The sequence below is a fragment of the Ascidia mentula genome, chromosome 9 (genome assembly GCF_947561715.1).
Source record: "Ascidia mentula chromosome 9, kaAscMent1.1, whole genome shotgun sequence".
In the NCBI taxonomy this organism is placed as follows: Eukaryota; Metazoa; Chordata; class Ascidiacea; order Phlebobranchia; family Ascidiidae; genus Ascidia; species Ascidia mentula.
The window spans coordinates 12,229,861-12,244,325 of record NC_138574.1 but is presented as its reverse complement, the minus strand read 5'-3'; the positions used below and the strand labels follow the sequence as shown (position 1 = coordinate 12,244,325).

Sequence of the window (14,465 nt, the reverse complement as noted above, 5' to 3'; positions counted from 1 at the left end):
ACCCAAATAGCATGCTATCAACATTTGTATATTGTTCGTTGAACAAGTAAATTACAATGTTTCCATGACCACTTTTCAGGCGTTGTACCTGGCCCGAAGCCCGGATGTGACGTAGAAAAACAACTTCCGGTCGGTCGGGCGGTCTAGAGGGGGTTGCCTGACTACGTAGTGTACTCGGCCCTAACGATTTCGGTTTTGTCGACGTTGTAACTGCGCAGTTGTGTAGGTCTACGAATGGCGTTAATGTTGTTAACCTGCGTGGTAACAATTTATTGAAAATTATATCCCTGCAGGTAGACAAAAATGTGACTAACCACCAGGCGAAAAAACGATGAACCTGATTGTGGTAGACGTACTATACAGCCGGCTGCTAATGAAATTAGAAAGATAACAATGTGATTAGTAAATCAAAACTGGATCAAAAAACCAAAGGCCCCTGGCAGGCTGTCGATCGCACACCGTATCAATAATAATGTATTAAAATCCCAAAACAGCGATCTTTAGACAGCTCAGATCGATTTATTTAGAGAAAAATATATTTCGCCTAAAACGGCATCATCAGTTTCTCCATTTACCAAAACTTATTCAAATAGAATGAATAAGTTTTGGTAAATGGAGAAACTGATGATGCCGTTTTAGGCGAAATATATTTTTCTCTAAATAAATCGATCTGAGCTGTCTAAAGATCGCTGTTTTGGGATTTTAATACATTATTATAGAAAGATAACAGTTATTGAACATCATAACTCGTGTTCAAACCTTCTCCCTAGCACTGTTAAATGCCACGTTTCCCCCATGTCACAGGCAATAAAAACACAATAACTGCCTGAAGTTGAAACGCGTTCTTGAATTCAATTGACCGCAAAAATGGGCAGCGAGCATTCAGCAGAACAATCAAGAAAATGTGTTCCTTCCCGAGGCTGCATTCCAACGTATTTCAAAGACGTGGCCTGGCACGCATGGTTGGAGCTGATTGTTACGTAATTTAACTCTCCACCAATCAGAATGGACTTCTTTGTGTGGTGTGATTTATCCGCATTCACATGAGGTCATTTCAGTTTGGTGATGGACGCGGAAGGAGGGGGATTTGATAAGAAGTAAGTTTTCGCTTTTTGTGCTATCTTGTAGGTTTTATGCCTAAATAATATTACGGATTGTGTATGAAGAGTAGAGTGTACAATTTGTCCATGTCACATTTAAATATATTATACTTTTAAAATAAATACATGCAGGTCTTGTGGTGTTATATGGTCATATTTTTTGCAGACTGAAACACTTTTTCAATGCTGGGATATCCGAAGACCTGATCCACTCCCTACGTCCGTAGACTACCTGCAACTTTTCACATGTTGGTTGAACGTAAAGAGTCTGTCGTGCGTCAACCAGGATGGCGGAATTGTTTAGGCCTAACTCTAAACTAACATGCGGCGCATAGGGTGAGTGGATTTCTTTTGCCATCGAATCCCGATGGAAGGGTTTCGTCGGGCGAAAGAAGTCCCAAGTTCGTATCAGTGCTACTACTTTCAGCTATCTCGCTTAGGGCTAGAACTACAGTAGCACTTAAATAGGGTTAGGTGAGGCAATACAGACTACTTGGGATCCGCGCGCCACGATGGGCCTTTACTTACAACGTTGTCTAGCTAAGGGTGGCGCGTTGTTAAATGGCTTCAGATTTAATATAGGATGCGTTTTAGAACCACGATTGACACGGCCTCCACCGCACTGCGCGGCCGCGGTGCAGGTGGGCTTAGTAGGGACACCCGCTACTCCGACGACATTCGTGTTGAAGGGGCCGGCATAGCATTGCTCCCGAACGGCCCGCGAGCCACCCCGTAGGGCGCAATCAGTAATTGTGTAAACATAACCCCACCACTGCGCATTTAACTCGGGAGGGGGTGACCCCGGGCAAGGACAGCGACTAATTGATGTTGAGTTCTACGCTTTAAACATGGCTGTCCTTTTCAAACACTTTTTTGCGCCTGTCCTAACTGTAACATTAGGGTTTGTGTGAATTTGGGTTTTGACCAGCTTTTTTATCCAAAGCGATTTGAGTATCAAGCATTGGATGCCCCATTATGCCCCCAAGCAAAAAATATCAACAGCAATTAATTTATGAAATTTTAATTTTGATGTAGTTGCATAAGCAACGGCCAATTTTGTCACTCATGCTGACCCCATTCTGACCCCCAATCATGCTGGTCTTGCCCTTTTTTATTGTTGACTATAAGATTAACTGTGTTATCGATTCCGCAATCCTGGTTGACTCGGCCGTTCTATATTGACAAGCGTTGCTGCTGTCGGAGCGTGCATATTAATGTTGGAATGGTTGAAAAACACGGCAGATTCACTTTTTACTTTGTTTATTAGCCATATATGCTCATCATATGCGAGTTCGAATAGTTTCAGTTCGTTGAGGCAGAAAGTGAGAAATTGGTGTGTTGTGTTTCATCTTATGGTAGCAGGGACGATGGCGGTACCAAGCATTGTTTTGTGTTTCATAAGTTTGTTTTCGCCGAAGCAGATGAACAACCAATCAGCAATCGACACGCAAAGAAGCGCGCCTGGCAAATGATTCACATCAACCGTTACCATTGTTATTTTTACTAACGCCTTCCTCTAGTAAAAGTCGTGATCTTTCTATCCTTTTGTTTCCAATATTAGTTAGACCAGTTCTCGGGGGGTGTTGTGCCTTTTATATCAGTCGACCAGTTGAAAGTATTTGGTCCGCCATCGTCAGTTTGCCGAGCTTTTAGTATGGTTTTAGTTAAGAACAGGAATGTCAAGACCGGGTTAGTGAATTTACAAAATGGAAAAGGTAAATGTTTTGCATTACCGCAAATTAATTCCTAACTAACGTCCTTTTTCTTTTACAGCATTTCCTGTTGGGTTACGTTTTGTGGATTTCAATGGATTGAAATCTTTTTGTGGAAATTAACAGTTGGTTTGTAAACCTGCTTTTTCACATTTTATTTTTTCAGGTTTGTAATTTTTGCAGCACATTCCCAGGTTTATTACATCTTTGTAACTTGTTCGTTTTTCAGGTTTAACTTATAGGCTTTTAGTGCTAATGCCTTTTTTGTTCAGGTATTACTCTTTTTTTTAGGATTTTTGTTTTTCAATTTTAATTATTTTTTCCAGGTGTTACTATTACTTATTTTTCCTTTCGCAGAACCTCCTTGTTAAATTGTGCTTTTAATTTAAAATTTTAGTTTATTAATGTTATAGTGCAACTTTATTGGACTCCATATTTCGCTCTCGTTTGTTTTTGTTTTGCAGGTTTTTTGATTTTGACTCGTTACTGTTTTGCAGATACTTTTAGAGCAGTGTATCATAGGTGACCAAACTGATACAGGTATAACATCGTTTCTCTTTTTCAGTTATCTGATGACTGGACATAACCAAAATCAATATTGTGATGCCAAATATAAAGGTAAGTGATGGCTTGAGAATCTCATTATTTAATGTAGATTAACCCTACAAAATGCACCATTGATCCAAGTGAAAAACTACAAATACTTCCCTAGAGTGCAGAGAATGCAGCATGCTGGAGTTTGTTGAAGACATAACCAAAGGAAAGACTGAGGTATCACCACAAATTTCTCCCAGAAAAGCAACAGAGCACAACGCATTACAAAGTTTGGTGAACCGTCAGAGGAGACATTCTTCACATTCACGCATTTCTGTCATAAAGTGATGCGATCAATCTTGAAGTTATCCTCGAAGAAAGTAATAAAAATTTAAAACTTGTCGTTGCCCATGCTGTCTGAGAAAAAACTTCGAAGAATAAAATACCCACAAAACAGATTACGGCCGGGACCTATATGGGTATTAAATTAGAGAAATCCTGTTTTGAAGGCCTTCTGCAATAATACACCTGGCTACTGTGACTGTTGCTGGCTCTAATGTTCTTCAAACATTTTGCTACTGGATGAGACTGTACAGAGCAAGGACTTGTTGAGCCTCCTGGAAGACCTTATGACCAACAGCGGGGTATACACAGCCCTAGGGTGGCCTAGGGTGGCAACTAAATTTGATGCCATTGCATAGAGAAGAGAAGATGTAATATTATTAATAATATTACACAACACAACTCTACTTTTAGAAGTGTGGACAGTTTTAACAGTTTGTTTGTAAAGGTGTAATACAGCACTTTATACTTTCAAGCTTAGTGTCTGGATATTTTGTAAACAACTATTCTTCGTAAAAGCTTTTTTGCTGGTTTCAAACACTTGGAAGATTGACTTCATGTTTATAGTGGTTGTACAGTTGGCTGTTAAAAAAATGAAGAAAAAGGGAAGGAAATATAAACTTCCTTTTGGTAAATTTAAATACTATGCTTCCTTCAATATAGGAAAACAAAACATTACAAGCAATATTCCTTTATATTGTTTTTTTTGTGTGATTCACAATGTTATCATGCTGCAATGAACATTTTTGGATATCAATTTCTCTCATAATTTGCAAAAATGGTCCAATTTGGACATTTTTAATAAATAGTGCCTCTGCTCATGGATGATTTGATTTTGATTAGACAGTTTGTTTTCCTTGATTTCAGAGACCAAAAAAAGATGATGATGCATAATTTTCAAATATATATTCATTTTATTTGGGCATATAAAGCAAATGAGAAAAAAAAACAACAAATAAAACCATCAGAAGAAACGTCCTTGTGCTTATTTTCTGCACCTCAGAAGCTGTTTTGGGACCTACTACCTGAAAATGCAAATCGTTTTTAAGTGTTGTTGCATGCATCTGAGCTAAATTGCAATTTACAGATTACTATACATTTGAAAGCCAGGTTTCCTGCTGAAAAAAAATAACAGAGTTCTTGCATCTACACTTGGCTAGTCACTTAACTTCAAGGGTTCGCCAACATAACTTTTTGCAAGAAATTCAACATTTGCATCTGTGTGATCTCTTATTTCGCCAAAAGTGCTTTAAAATGAACCGAAAATCATCGTAAACTTGCTCGGCTTTTATTTGATCCAAATTGGAGACAGGCAGATCAAACTTTGTCTCAAATAACTGGATTAACGGATCATGCCAACGGGCTTTCTAGTTTGCTCTGTGACGTAACTTTCCATTGTGACAGAGGTCTACACGTTGGGCATTTCCCACCACCGCAACTTGTTTTCATAGAAATAACAATATGCGTACAAAAACTTCACAATCGGTTGCAACAAAAAATGTCAAAAATGATCGGTTTAAGGCTAACCCCTTTCACGAACCTCCGTTTTTTCGGATTTGGTCCAAAACAAAAATGTCCGGTTCCAGGCCGAATTGACCGGAATATTCCGGTTCCAAACCGTTTGGGGCCGGTTTCAGCAGGCTCTCGAACCTCCAAACCGGTTTAAACCGGAATCGGAGACATTATATTTTCGGTCGATTTTCGAAAAAACACCAAGGCTAACCCCTTTCCGTTTTTTCGGATTTGGGCCAAAACAAAAATGTCCGGTTCCAGGCCGAATTGACCGGAATATTCCGGTTCCAAACCGTTTGGGGCCGGTTTCAGCAGCCTCTCGAACCTCCAAACCGGTTTAAACCGGAATCGGAGACATTATATTTTCGGTCGATTTTCGAAAAAACACCAAGGCTAACCCCTTTCCGTTTTTTCGGATTTGGGCCAAAACAAAAATGTCCGGTTCCAGGCCGAATTGACCGGAATATTCCGGTTCCAAACCGTTTGGGGCCGGTTTCAGCAGGCTCTCGAACCTCCAAACCCGGTTTAAACCGGAATCGGAGACATTATATTTTCGGTCGATTTTCGAAAAAACACCAAGGCTAACCCCTTTCCGTTTTTTCGGATTTGGGCCAAAACAAAAATGTCCGGTTCCAGGCCGAATTGACCGGAATATTCCGGTTCCAAACCGTTTGGGGCCGGTTTCAGCAGCCTCTCGAACCTCCAAACCGGTTTAAACCGGAATCGGAGACATTATATTTTCGGTCGATTTTCGAAAAAACACCAAGGCTAACCCCTTTCCGTTTTTTCGGATTTGGGCCAAAACAAAAATGTCCGGTTCCAGGCCGAATTGACCGGAATATTCCGGTTCCAAACCGTTTGGGGCCGGTTTCAGCAGGCTCTCGAACCTCCAAACCCGGTTTAAACCGGAATCGGAGACATTATATTTTCGGTCGATTTTCGAAAAAACACCAAGGCTAACCCCTTTCCGTTTTTTCGGATTTGGGCCAAAACAAAAATGTCCGGTTCCAGGCCGAATTGACCGGAATATTCCGGTTCCAAACCGTTTGGGGCCGGTTTCAGCAGCCTCTCGAACCTCCAAACCGGTTTAAACCGGAATCGGAGACATTATATTTTCGGTCGATTTTCGAAAAAACACCAAGGCTAACCCCTTTCCGTTTTTTCGGATTTGGGCCAAAACAAAAATGTCCGGTTCCAGGCCGAATTGACCGGAATATTCCGGTTCCAAACCGTTTGGGGCCGGTTTCAGCAGCCTCTCGAACCTCCAAACCGGTTTAAACCGGAATCGGAGACATTATATTTTCGGTCGATTTTCGAAAAAACACCAAGGCTAACCCCTTTCCGTTTTTTCGGATTTGGGCCAAAACAAAAATGTCCGGTTCCAGGCCGAATTGACCGGAATATTCCGGTTCCAAACCGTTTGGGGCCGGTTTCAGCAGCCTCTCGAACCTCCAAACCGGTTTAAACCGGAATCGGAGACATTATATTTTCGGTCGATTTTCGAAAAAACACCAAGGCTAACCCCTTTCCGTTTTTTCGGATTTGGGCCAAAACAAAAATGTCCGGTTCCAGGCCGAATTGACCGGAATATTCCGGTTCCAAACCGTTTGGGGCCGGTTTCAGCAGCCTCTCGAACCTCCAAACCGGTTTAAACCGGAATCAGAGACATTATATTTTCGGTCGATTTTCGAAAAAACACCAAGGCTAACCCCTTTCCGTTTTTTCGGATTTGGGCCAAAACAAAAATGTCCGGTTCCAGGCCGAATTGACCGGAATATTCCGGTTCCAAACCGTTTGGGGCCGGTTTCAGCAGCCTCTCGAACCTCCAAACCGGTTTAAACCGGAATCGGAGACATTATATTTTCGGTCGATTTTCGAAAAAACACCAAGGCTAACCCCTTTCCGTTTTTTCGGATTTGGGCCAAAACAAAAATGTCCGGTTCCAGGCCGAATTGACCGGAATATTCCGGTTCCAAACCGTTTGGGGCCGGTTTCAGCAGCCTCTCGAACCTCCAAACCGGTTTAAACCGGAATCGGAGACATTATATTTTCGGTCGATTTTCGAAAAAACACCAAGGCTAACCCCTTTCCGTTTTTTCGGATTTGGGCCAAAACAAAAATGTCCGGTTCCAGGCCGAATTGACCGGAATATTCCGGTTCCAAACCGTTTGGGGCCGGTTTCAGCAGCCTCTCGAACCTCCAAACCGGTTTAAACCGGAATCGGAGACATTATATTTTCGGTCGATTTTCGAAAAAACACCAAGGCTAACCCCTTTCCGTTTTTTCGGATTTGGGCCAAAACAAAAATGTCCGGTTCCAGGCCGAATTGACCGGAATATTCCGGTTCCAAACCGTTTGGGGCCGGTTTCAGCAGCCTCTCGAACCTCCAAACCGGTTTAAACCGGAATCAGAGACATTATATTTTCGGTCGATTTTCGAAAAAACACCAAGGCTAACCCCTTTCCGTTTTTTCGGATTTGGGCCAAAACAAAAATGTCCGGTTCCAGGCCGAATTGACCGGAATATTCCGGTTCCAAACCGTTTGGGGCCGGTTTCAGCAGCCTCTCGAACCTCCAAACCGGTTTAAACCGGAATCGGAGACATTATATTTTCGGTCGATTTTCGAAAAAACACCAAGGCTAACCCCTTTCCGTTTTTTCGGATTTGGGCCAAAACAAAAATGTCCGGTTCCAGGCCGAATTGACCGGAATATTCCGGTTCCAAACCGTTTGGGGCCGGTTTCAGCAGCCTCTCGAACCTCCAAACCGGTTTAAACCGGAATCGGAGACATTATATTTTCGGTCGATTTTCGAAAAAACACCAAGGCTAACCCCTTTCCGTTTTTTCGGATTTGGGCCAAAACAAAAATGTCCGGTTCCAGGCCGAATTGACCGGAATATTCCGGTTCCAAACCGTTTGGGGCCGGTTTCAGCAGCCTCTCGAACCTCCAAACCGGTTTAAACCGGAATCGGAGACATTATATTTTCGGTCGATTTTCGAAAAAACACCAAGGCTAACCCCTTTCCGTTTTTTCGGATTTGGGCCAAAACAAAAATGTCCGGTTCCAGGCCGAATTGACCGGAATATTCCGGTTCCAAACCGTTTGGGGCCGGTTTCAGCAGCCTCTCGAACCTCCAAACCGGTTTAAACCGGAATCGGAGACATTATATTTTCGGTCGATTTTCGAAAAAACACCAAGGCTAACCCCTTTCCGTTTTTTCGGATTTGGGCCAAAACAAAAATGTCCGGTTCCAGGCCGAATTGACCGGAATATTCCGGTTCCAAACCGTTTGGGGCCGGTTTCAGCAGCCTCTCGAACCTCCAAACCGGTTTAAACCGGAATCAGAGACATTATATTTTCGGTCGATTTTCGAAAAAACACCAAGGCTAACCCCTTTCCGTTTTTTCGGATTTGGGCCAAAACAAAAATGTCCGGTTCCAGGCCGAATTGACCGGAATATTCCGGTTCCAAACCGTTTGGGGCCGGTTTCAGCAGCCTCTCGAACCTCCAAACCGGTTTAAACCGGAATCGGAGACATTATATTTTCGGTCGATTTTCGAAAAAACACCAAGGCTAACCCCTTTCCGTTTTTTCGGATTTGGGCCAAAACAAAAATGTCCGGTTCCAGGCCGAATTGACCGGAATATTCCGGTTCCAAACCGTTTGGGGCCGGTTTCAGCAGCCTCTCGAACCTCCAAACCGGTTTAAACCGGAATCGGAGACATTATATTTTCGGTCGATTTTCGAAAAAACACCAAGGCTAACCCCTTTCCGTTTTTTCGGATTTGGGCCAAAACAAAAATGTCCGGTTCCAGGCCGAATTGACCGGAATATTCCGGTTCCAAACCGTTTGGGGCCGGTTTCAGCAGCCTCTCGAACCTCCAAACCGGTTTAAACCGGAATCGGAGACATTATATTTTCGGTCGATTTTCGAAAAAACACCAAGGCTAACCCCTTTCCGTTTTTTCGGATTTGGGCCAAAACAAAAATGTCCGGTTCCAGGCCGAATTGACCGGAATATTCCGGTTCCAAACCGTTTGGGGCCGGTTTCAGCAGCCTCTCGAACCTCCAAACCGGTTTAAACCGGAATCGGAGACATTATATTTTCGGTCGATTTTCGAAAAAACACCAAGGCTAACCCCTTTCCGTTTTTTCGGATTTGGGCCAAAACAAAAATGTCCGGTTCCAGGCCGAATTGACCGGAATATTCCGGTTCCAAACCGTTTGGGGCCGGTTTCAGCAGGCTCTCGAACCTCCAAACCGGTTTAAACCGGAATCGGAGACATTATATTTTCGGTCGATTTTCGAAAAAACACCAAGGCTAACCCCTTTCCGTTTTTTCGGATTTGGGCCAAAACAAAAATGTCCGGTTCCAGGCCGAATTGACCGGAATATTCCGGTTCCAAACCGTTTGGGGCCGGTTTCAGCAGCCTCTCGAACCTCCAAACCGGTTTAAACCGGAATCGGAGACATTATATTTTCGGTCGATTTTCGAAAAAACACCAAGGCTAACCCCTTTCCGTTTTTTCGGATTTGGGCCAAAACAAAAATGTCCGGTTCCAGGCCGAATTGACCGGAATATTCCGGTTCCAAACCGTTTGGGGCCGGTTTCAGCAGCCTCTCGAACCTCCAAACCGGTTTAAACCGGAATCGGAGACATTATATTTTCGGTCGATTTTCGAAAAAACACCAAGGCTAACCCCTTTCCGTTTTTTCGGATTTGGGCCAAAACAAAAATGTCCGGTTCCAGGCCGAATTGACCGGAATATTCCGGTTCCAAACCGTTTGGGGCCGGTTTCAGCAGCCTCTCGAACCTCCAAACCGGTTTAAACCGGAATCGGAGACATTATATTTTCGGTCGATTTTCGAAAAAACACCAAGGCTAACCCCTTTCCGTTTTTTCGGATTTGGGCCAAAACAAAAATGTCCGGTTCCAGGCCGAATTGACCGGAATATTCCGGTTCCAAACCGTTTGGGGCCGGTTTCAGCAGCCTCTCGAACCTCCAAACCGGTTTAAACCGGAATCGGAGACATTATATTTTCGGTCGATTTTCGAAAAAACACCAAGGCTAACCCCTTTCCGTTTTTTCGGATTTGGGCCAAAACAAAAATGTCCGGTTCCAGGCCGAATTGACCGGAATATTCCGGTTCCAAACCGTTTGGGGCCGGTTTCAGCAGCCTCTCGAACCTCCAAACCGGTTTAAACCGGAATCAGAGACATTATATTTTCGGTCGATTTTCGAAAAAACACCAAGGCTAACCCCTTTCCGTTTTTTCGGATTTGGGTCAAAACAAAAATGTCCGGTTCCAGGCCGAATTGACCGGAATATTCCGGTTCCAAACCGTTTGGGGCCGGTTTCAGCAGCCTCTCGAACCTCCAAACCGGTTTAAACCGGAATCGGAGACATTATATTTTCGGTCGATTTTCGAAAAAACACCAAGGCTTAACCCCTTTCCGTTTTTTCGGATTTGGGCCAAAACAAAAATGTCCGGTTCCAGGCCGAATTGACCGGAATATTCCGGTTTCAAAATATTTTCTTGTGTTGCATTATCATAACTCTTATCCAGTCTTCAAAGACGGGCATCCAACTGGGTTCCATACGATTTTGCCAATAGTTGCAGATAATAAATAGCACCACAATAGTGGTCTTGTTCTTTATTTGCGATAAACCAACTTCCACGCTGTCAATGATTTCAAATCATAGTTTTTCCACATTTTGGAGGTATTTTGTACAAAATGCAATGCTTCAACGATGCCGTAGCGCGTAAGCAAATTTTTCAATTAGCTCATTTTTGGCAAGTCATGTTCGTGTTATATACATAATTGCAATAAATTTTCACTCTGTTGCACGGACATCAACTTGCGCAAAGCAAGTAATTTCACTCACGCCACCACAATACGTTACGCATCGGTAAACACCAAAGTCCTTTGACGTCGCATGACGTACATGGAGGGCGCAGTAGCCGTTGTCACGCTCCACCGTGCATATTCTATGAGCATCGCTGTTAATCACACGATCGTCTTTGCTCCATTGCACTCCCGGTTTAGGCTTGTTTGTGATGTAACAGTAAAGTACAAGTTCTTCATTTGCGTGTATTGTTACGTCACAAATTGGGACTGTGAATCTTGGTAATGCTGAAACAAATGAGAAAATTGGTAAAAAATTACACGGATCAGTTGTGAACAGCTACCTGGTAAAGGCGGTCCCATTGACATATGTATCGCCCTCTGAAATTCCCGAATCCACGCCGTCTTCCCGGCTTCAGTCTTTGTCCTTAGTGTTAATCGCCAGAGTGCTTCACCAAATCCCGTTTCACTGGACTTCAGTGTTATCACCTTGGACTGCAAACTGCTCTCATCCAAATCCATTATCATGCTATCAGTCTGTAATAAATTGCGTGGATTTTGTTGAGAAACTGTGTGGTTTCAATGAGTGATCTTTATGTAAATATATATATTACAATGGATGTTCTTTTCTACTTTTGGAGTGAAAAAGTGAAGTGAAACACAGTGGCTAAGGATTTCTCAAGGCAAAGAAGAATTATGACATTCGTCGCACTTTGGCGGAACTAAACCCTATGTGTTGGAGGATAAATTGTTACGCGGCTCCCTTGAAAATGCAAAACAAAAGCATTATTTGGTAACCACGGCCGTGAGGGACAAACCATGGTACATGAAAAACTATCTTCTTGAGTTAATAAAATGCAATAAACAGAAACTTGAACAGTTGTTTTGCATTTTAGCTACGTTGTCAATTCATTTAAAGGAAGATTATTTATCACAATTCAATTTTGTGTGTTCCGAACAGTAAGGAAAGTAACTGAAATATTATATACATTGAAACATATGACCTTGCTTAAACTACATGCCTATGAATATGGTCACAAAAACTAATAATACACAAGAACTATCTGTTCTTTCCTAATGTTCCTTGCCTGATAAATTTGCTCGAAATCCGAAACGTCAGAGTAAGACCTTGAAGTGACATTGCGCACTTTTGCGACCACCAAGCAGTTTTCGAATAAAAATATTCGACGGAATCGCCACCGAGGGTTTCCTTTTGCCTCGTCGTGATTCAGGGAGATTCCAACAACATCTGAGTTAAATGTATCAATTTGAACCGTTTTTTTAATATGTTGTCAACCGAATCTTGCAAAGGTAATAATTTTGGACAATATTCAGACGAAAAGATTAACTTTTCTTACATGATAAAATGGAATCGCGAGAATAAACAAACGCACGCGAAACTGTATTAGACGAACAGGGCCTCATAGTACAATCGTTAGATATTGAAATTAGCACCCTATAAATTTTCGTTGTTGTCCGTTTGCATTGCTAATACAATTGAAAGCACATTTCTACAATGTTCTGTGTGAATTACCTTCTTTTATCAACTTTCCGAACATATCCGATTGCGTGGGTTTTTCCCGCATGCGATACCACAGCTTGCTAATTCTCGCCTTATTTGGAATATCGGTAAGAAGTTGGACGGCGTCCCTGATTGGTCGAACGTGGGCGTGCGGTGTGTCGTCATAATGCAGAAGTTTCTGAACGAATGAAAAGAAGAGTGTGAGACGTTTTGGATTGGGTAAATTTGCAGATAAGTTTTTAGCTATGTTATTTTTTTCTTGTATTAAAAGAAAAACTGCTGAAAATATGTTACATAATATATTATTACAAGTTAAAAATATAAGCAAAGTGTTGGCTTTAGGAAAACTTCGTTTAAGGTTGGTTATCGTTTTGCAATGCATTATAAAACGCTTTGCAATACCTTGAGGTAGTACTGATAGAGGACCAAGTGCTGCAGTGTCGTTTGAGGGATTTCCCCCATTGGGAGACCGGTTTGAAGGGAAAGTTCTAACAAACCATCAGCTATTGTTTCGTCATCTCGCGATAGCGACATGGAATCGCTCGTGTTCATAACGTAGGACAAATGAAGTTGCTGCAGAAAATAGTTTACAAATGCATGTATTTTTTCGTTTGCCTTTTCAATTGACATTATGGTTAAAAAATCAAAGGCACCTCAAATGTCTTGTGGTGTTGCAGAATAACATGGGGAAGAAGATGCGGATTTTGCTGTATTGATTCCAACGCTGGAAGCATTGTGCTGCATGACAAATTGTTACCGTGTTAAAATACCAAAATAGCGTCACACACAACTTATTCACGTAACAACGTAAATGGGGAACAGAGTACGGTGATGGTATAGTCTTGAATAAGCCTCACATTTAACGTTTTTACCAATTGTCTGTAGGCGTATTATTTTAAAATTCCAAACACGATCGCATTGAAAAACTTTTTTAACCTCTGCAAAATGTCATCTACCTTGTATGGAAATGTTCCAACCCCTCCAAGTCACCAAACAGTTCTTGCACGTGACTTTCAACAGGGGACGGCATGTCAGGTGCATTTTTCATTACGTATATAGCCTTGCGTAAGCCGGTTACGTAAAGTTCTTCCTCTTTTATTAAATTTGGTACAAGAGATCTACAAAAAATTATCTCTTTAGATTAGAAGACCAACCCAGCACTGGGAGAAGCATTTTGACCTTTTGCTAGCATTTGAACACTTGGACGTCAACAATTCTGAGCTGAGAATCACGTGACTGAATTGGGCGACGTCATTGGGGAATTCAAATGTATCGTCATCCAAACCGATCGATTCCCGCCTCGGTGTGTATTCGGTCGTGACTGTCGCCGAAGGAAGAGATTCTTTTACCAGTTTAGGAGGAGCCGGTGACGCAGTGAACTGATGAGGAGCAAGGAATGCTGGGTCGACGAATCCCATTCTAAAATAATGAAAAGATTTCATCTTGTTTCCTTATACGGTTGCAGTTAAATCAAGCCTTGTTTAAATGCCCCGCGATCGAGTTACATGATAAAATTTCATCTCTTTTTGGCTATTCGCGAATTTAACTTTTTTTAATCAAATAATAACTTTTCGCACTACAATAGATTGTTGCTTTTCTAACCTCACAGTGTTGTGTTTGTTGGGCCTGGTTCTGACCAACCACTCTTTGCTGTTGCTAACGTCCATTAATTCAACCGCTTGTCCAGTGTTTAACTGAAGTGTAGCACTGTCGAGTTCAGATGCACCACATCCTCGTACAGCATAATATACCTCTGGAGTCTAAACATAGTTTGTTACAATTGAGTTTAACACATGATCAGAGAGGCGGATAACCAAACGTTCTTGGTTTCCGCTGTAACCTTCTTTGTATCATGCACTAATATCCATTCGAGACTACATCATGAACCTATTTT

General features: G+C 42.2%; 1 protein-coding gene across 1 annotated transcript in view; it reads right to left on the bottom strand.

The window, feature by feature from the left end:
* Positions 1-10,929: 10,929 nt before the first annotated feature.
* LOC145914603 (titin-like) overlaps positions 10,930-14,465 on the bottom strand; it is a 94,046-nt gene continuing 90,510 nt past the window's right edge. The window contains 9 exon segments of the mRNA XM_083002424.1: positions 10,930-11,337; positions 11,394-11,586; positions 12,138-12,298; positions 12,584-12,749; positions 12,974-13,144; positions 13,225-13,309; positions 13,528-13,689; positions 13,751-13,990; positions 14,174-14,331. Coding sequence (XP_082858550.1) covers positions 11,039-11,337; positions 11,394-11,586; positions 12,138-12,298; positions 12,584-12,749; positions 12,974-13,144; positions 13,225-13,309; positions 13,528-13,689; positions 13,751-13,990; positions 14,174-14,331 — 1,635 coding nt within the window. The 3' untranslated portion in view covers positions 10,930-11,038.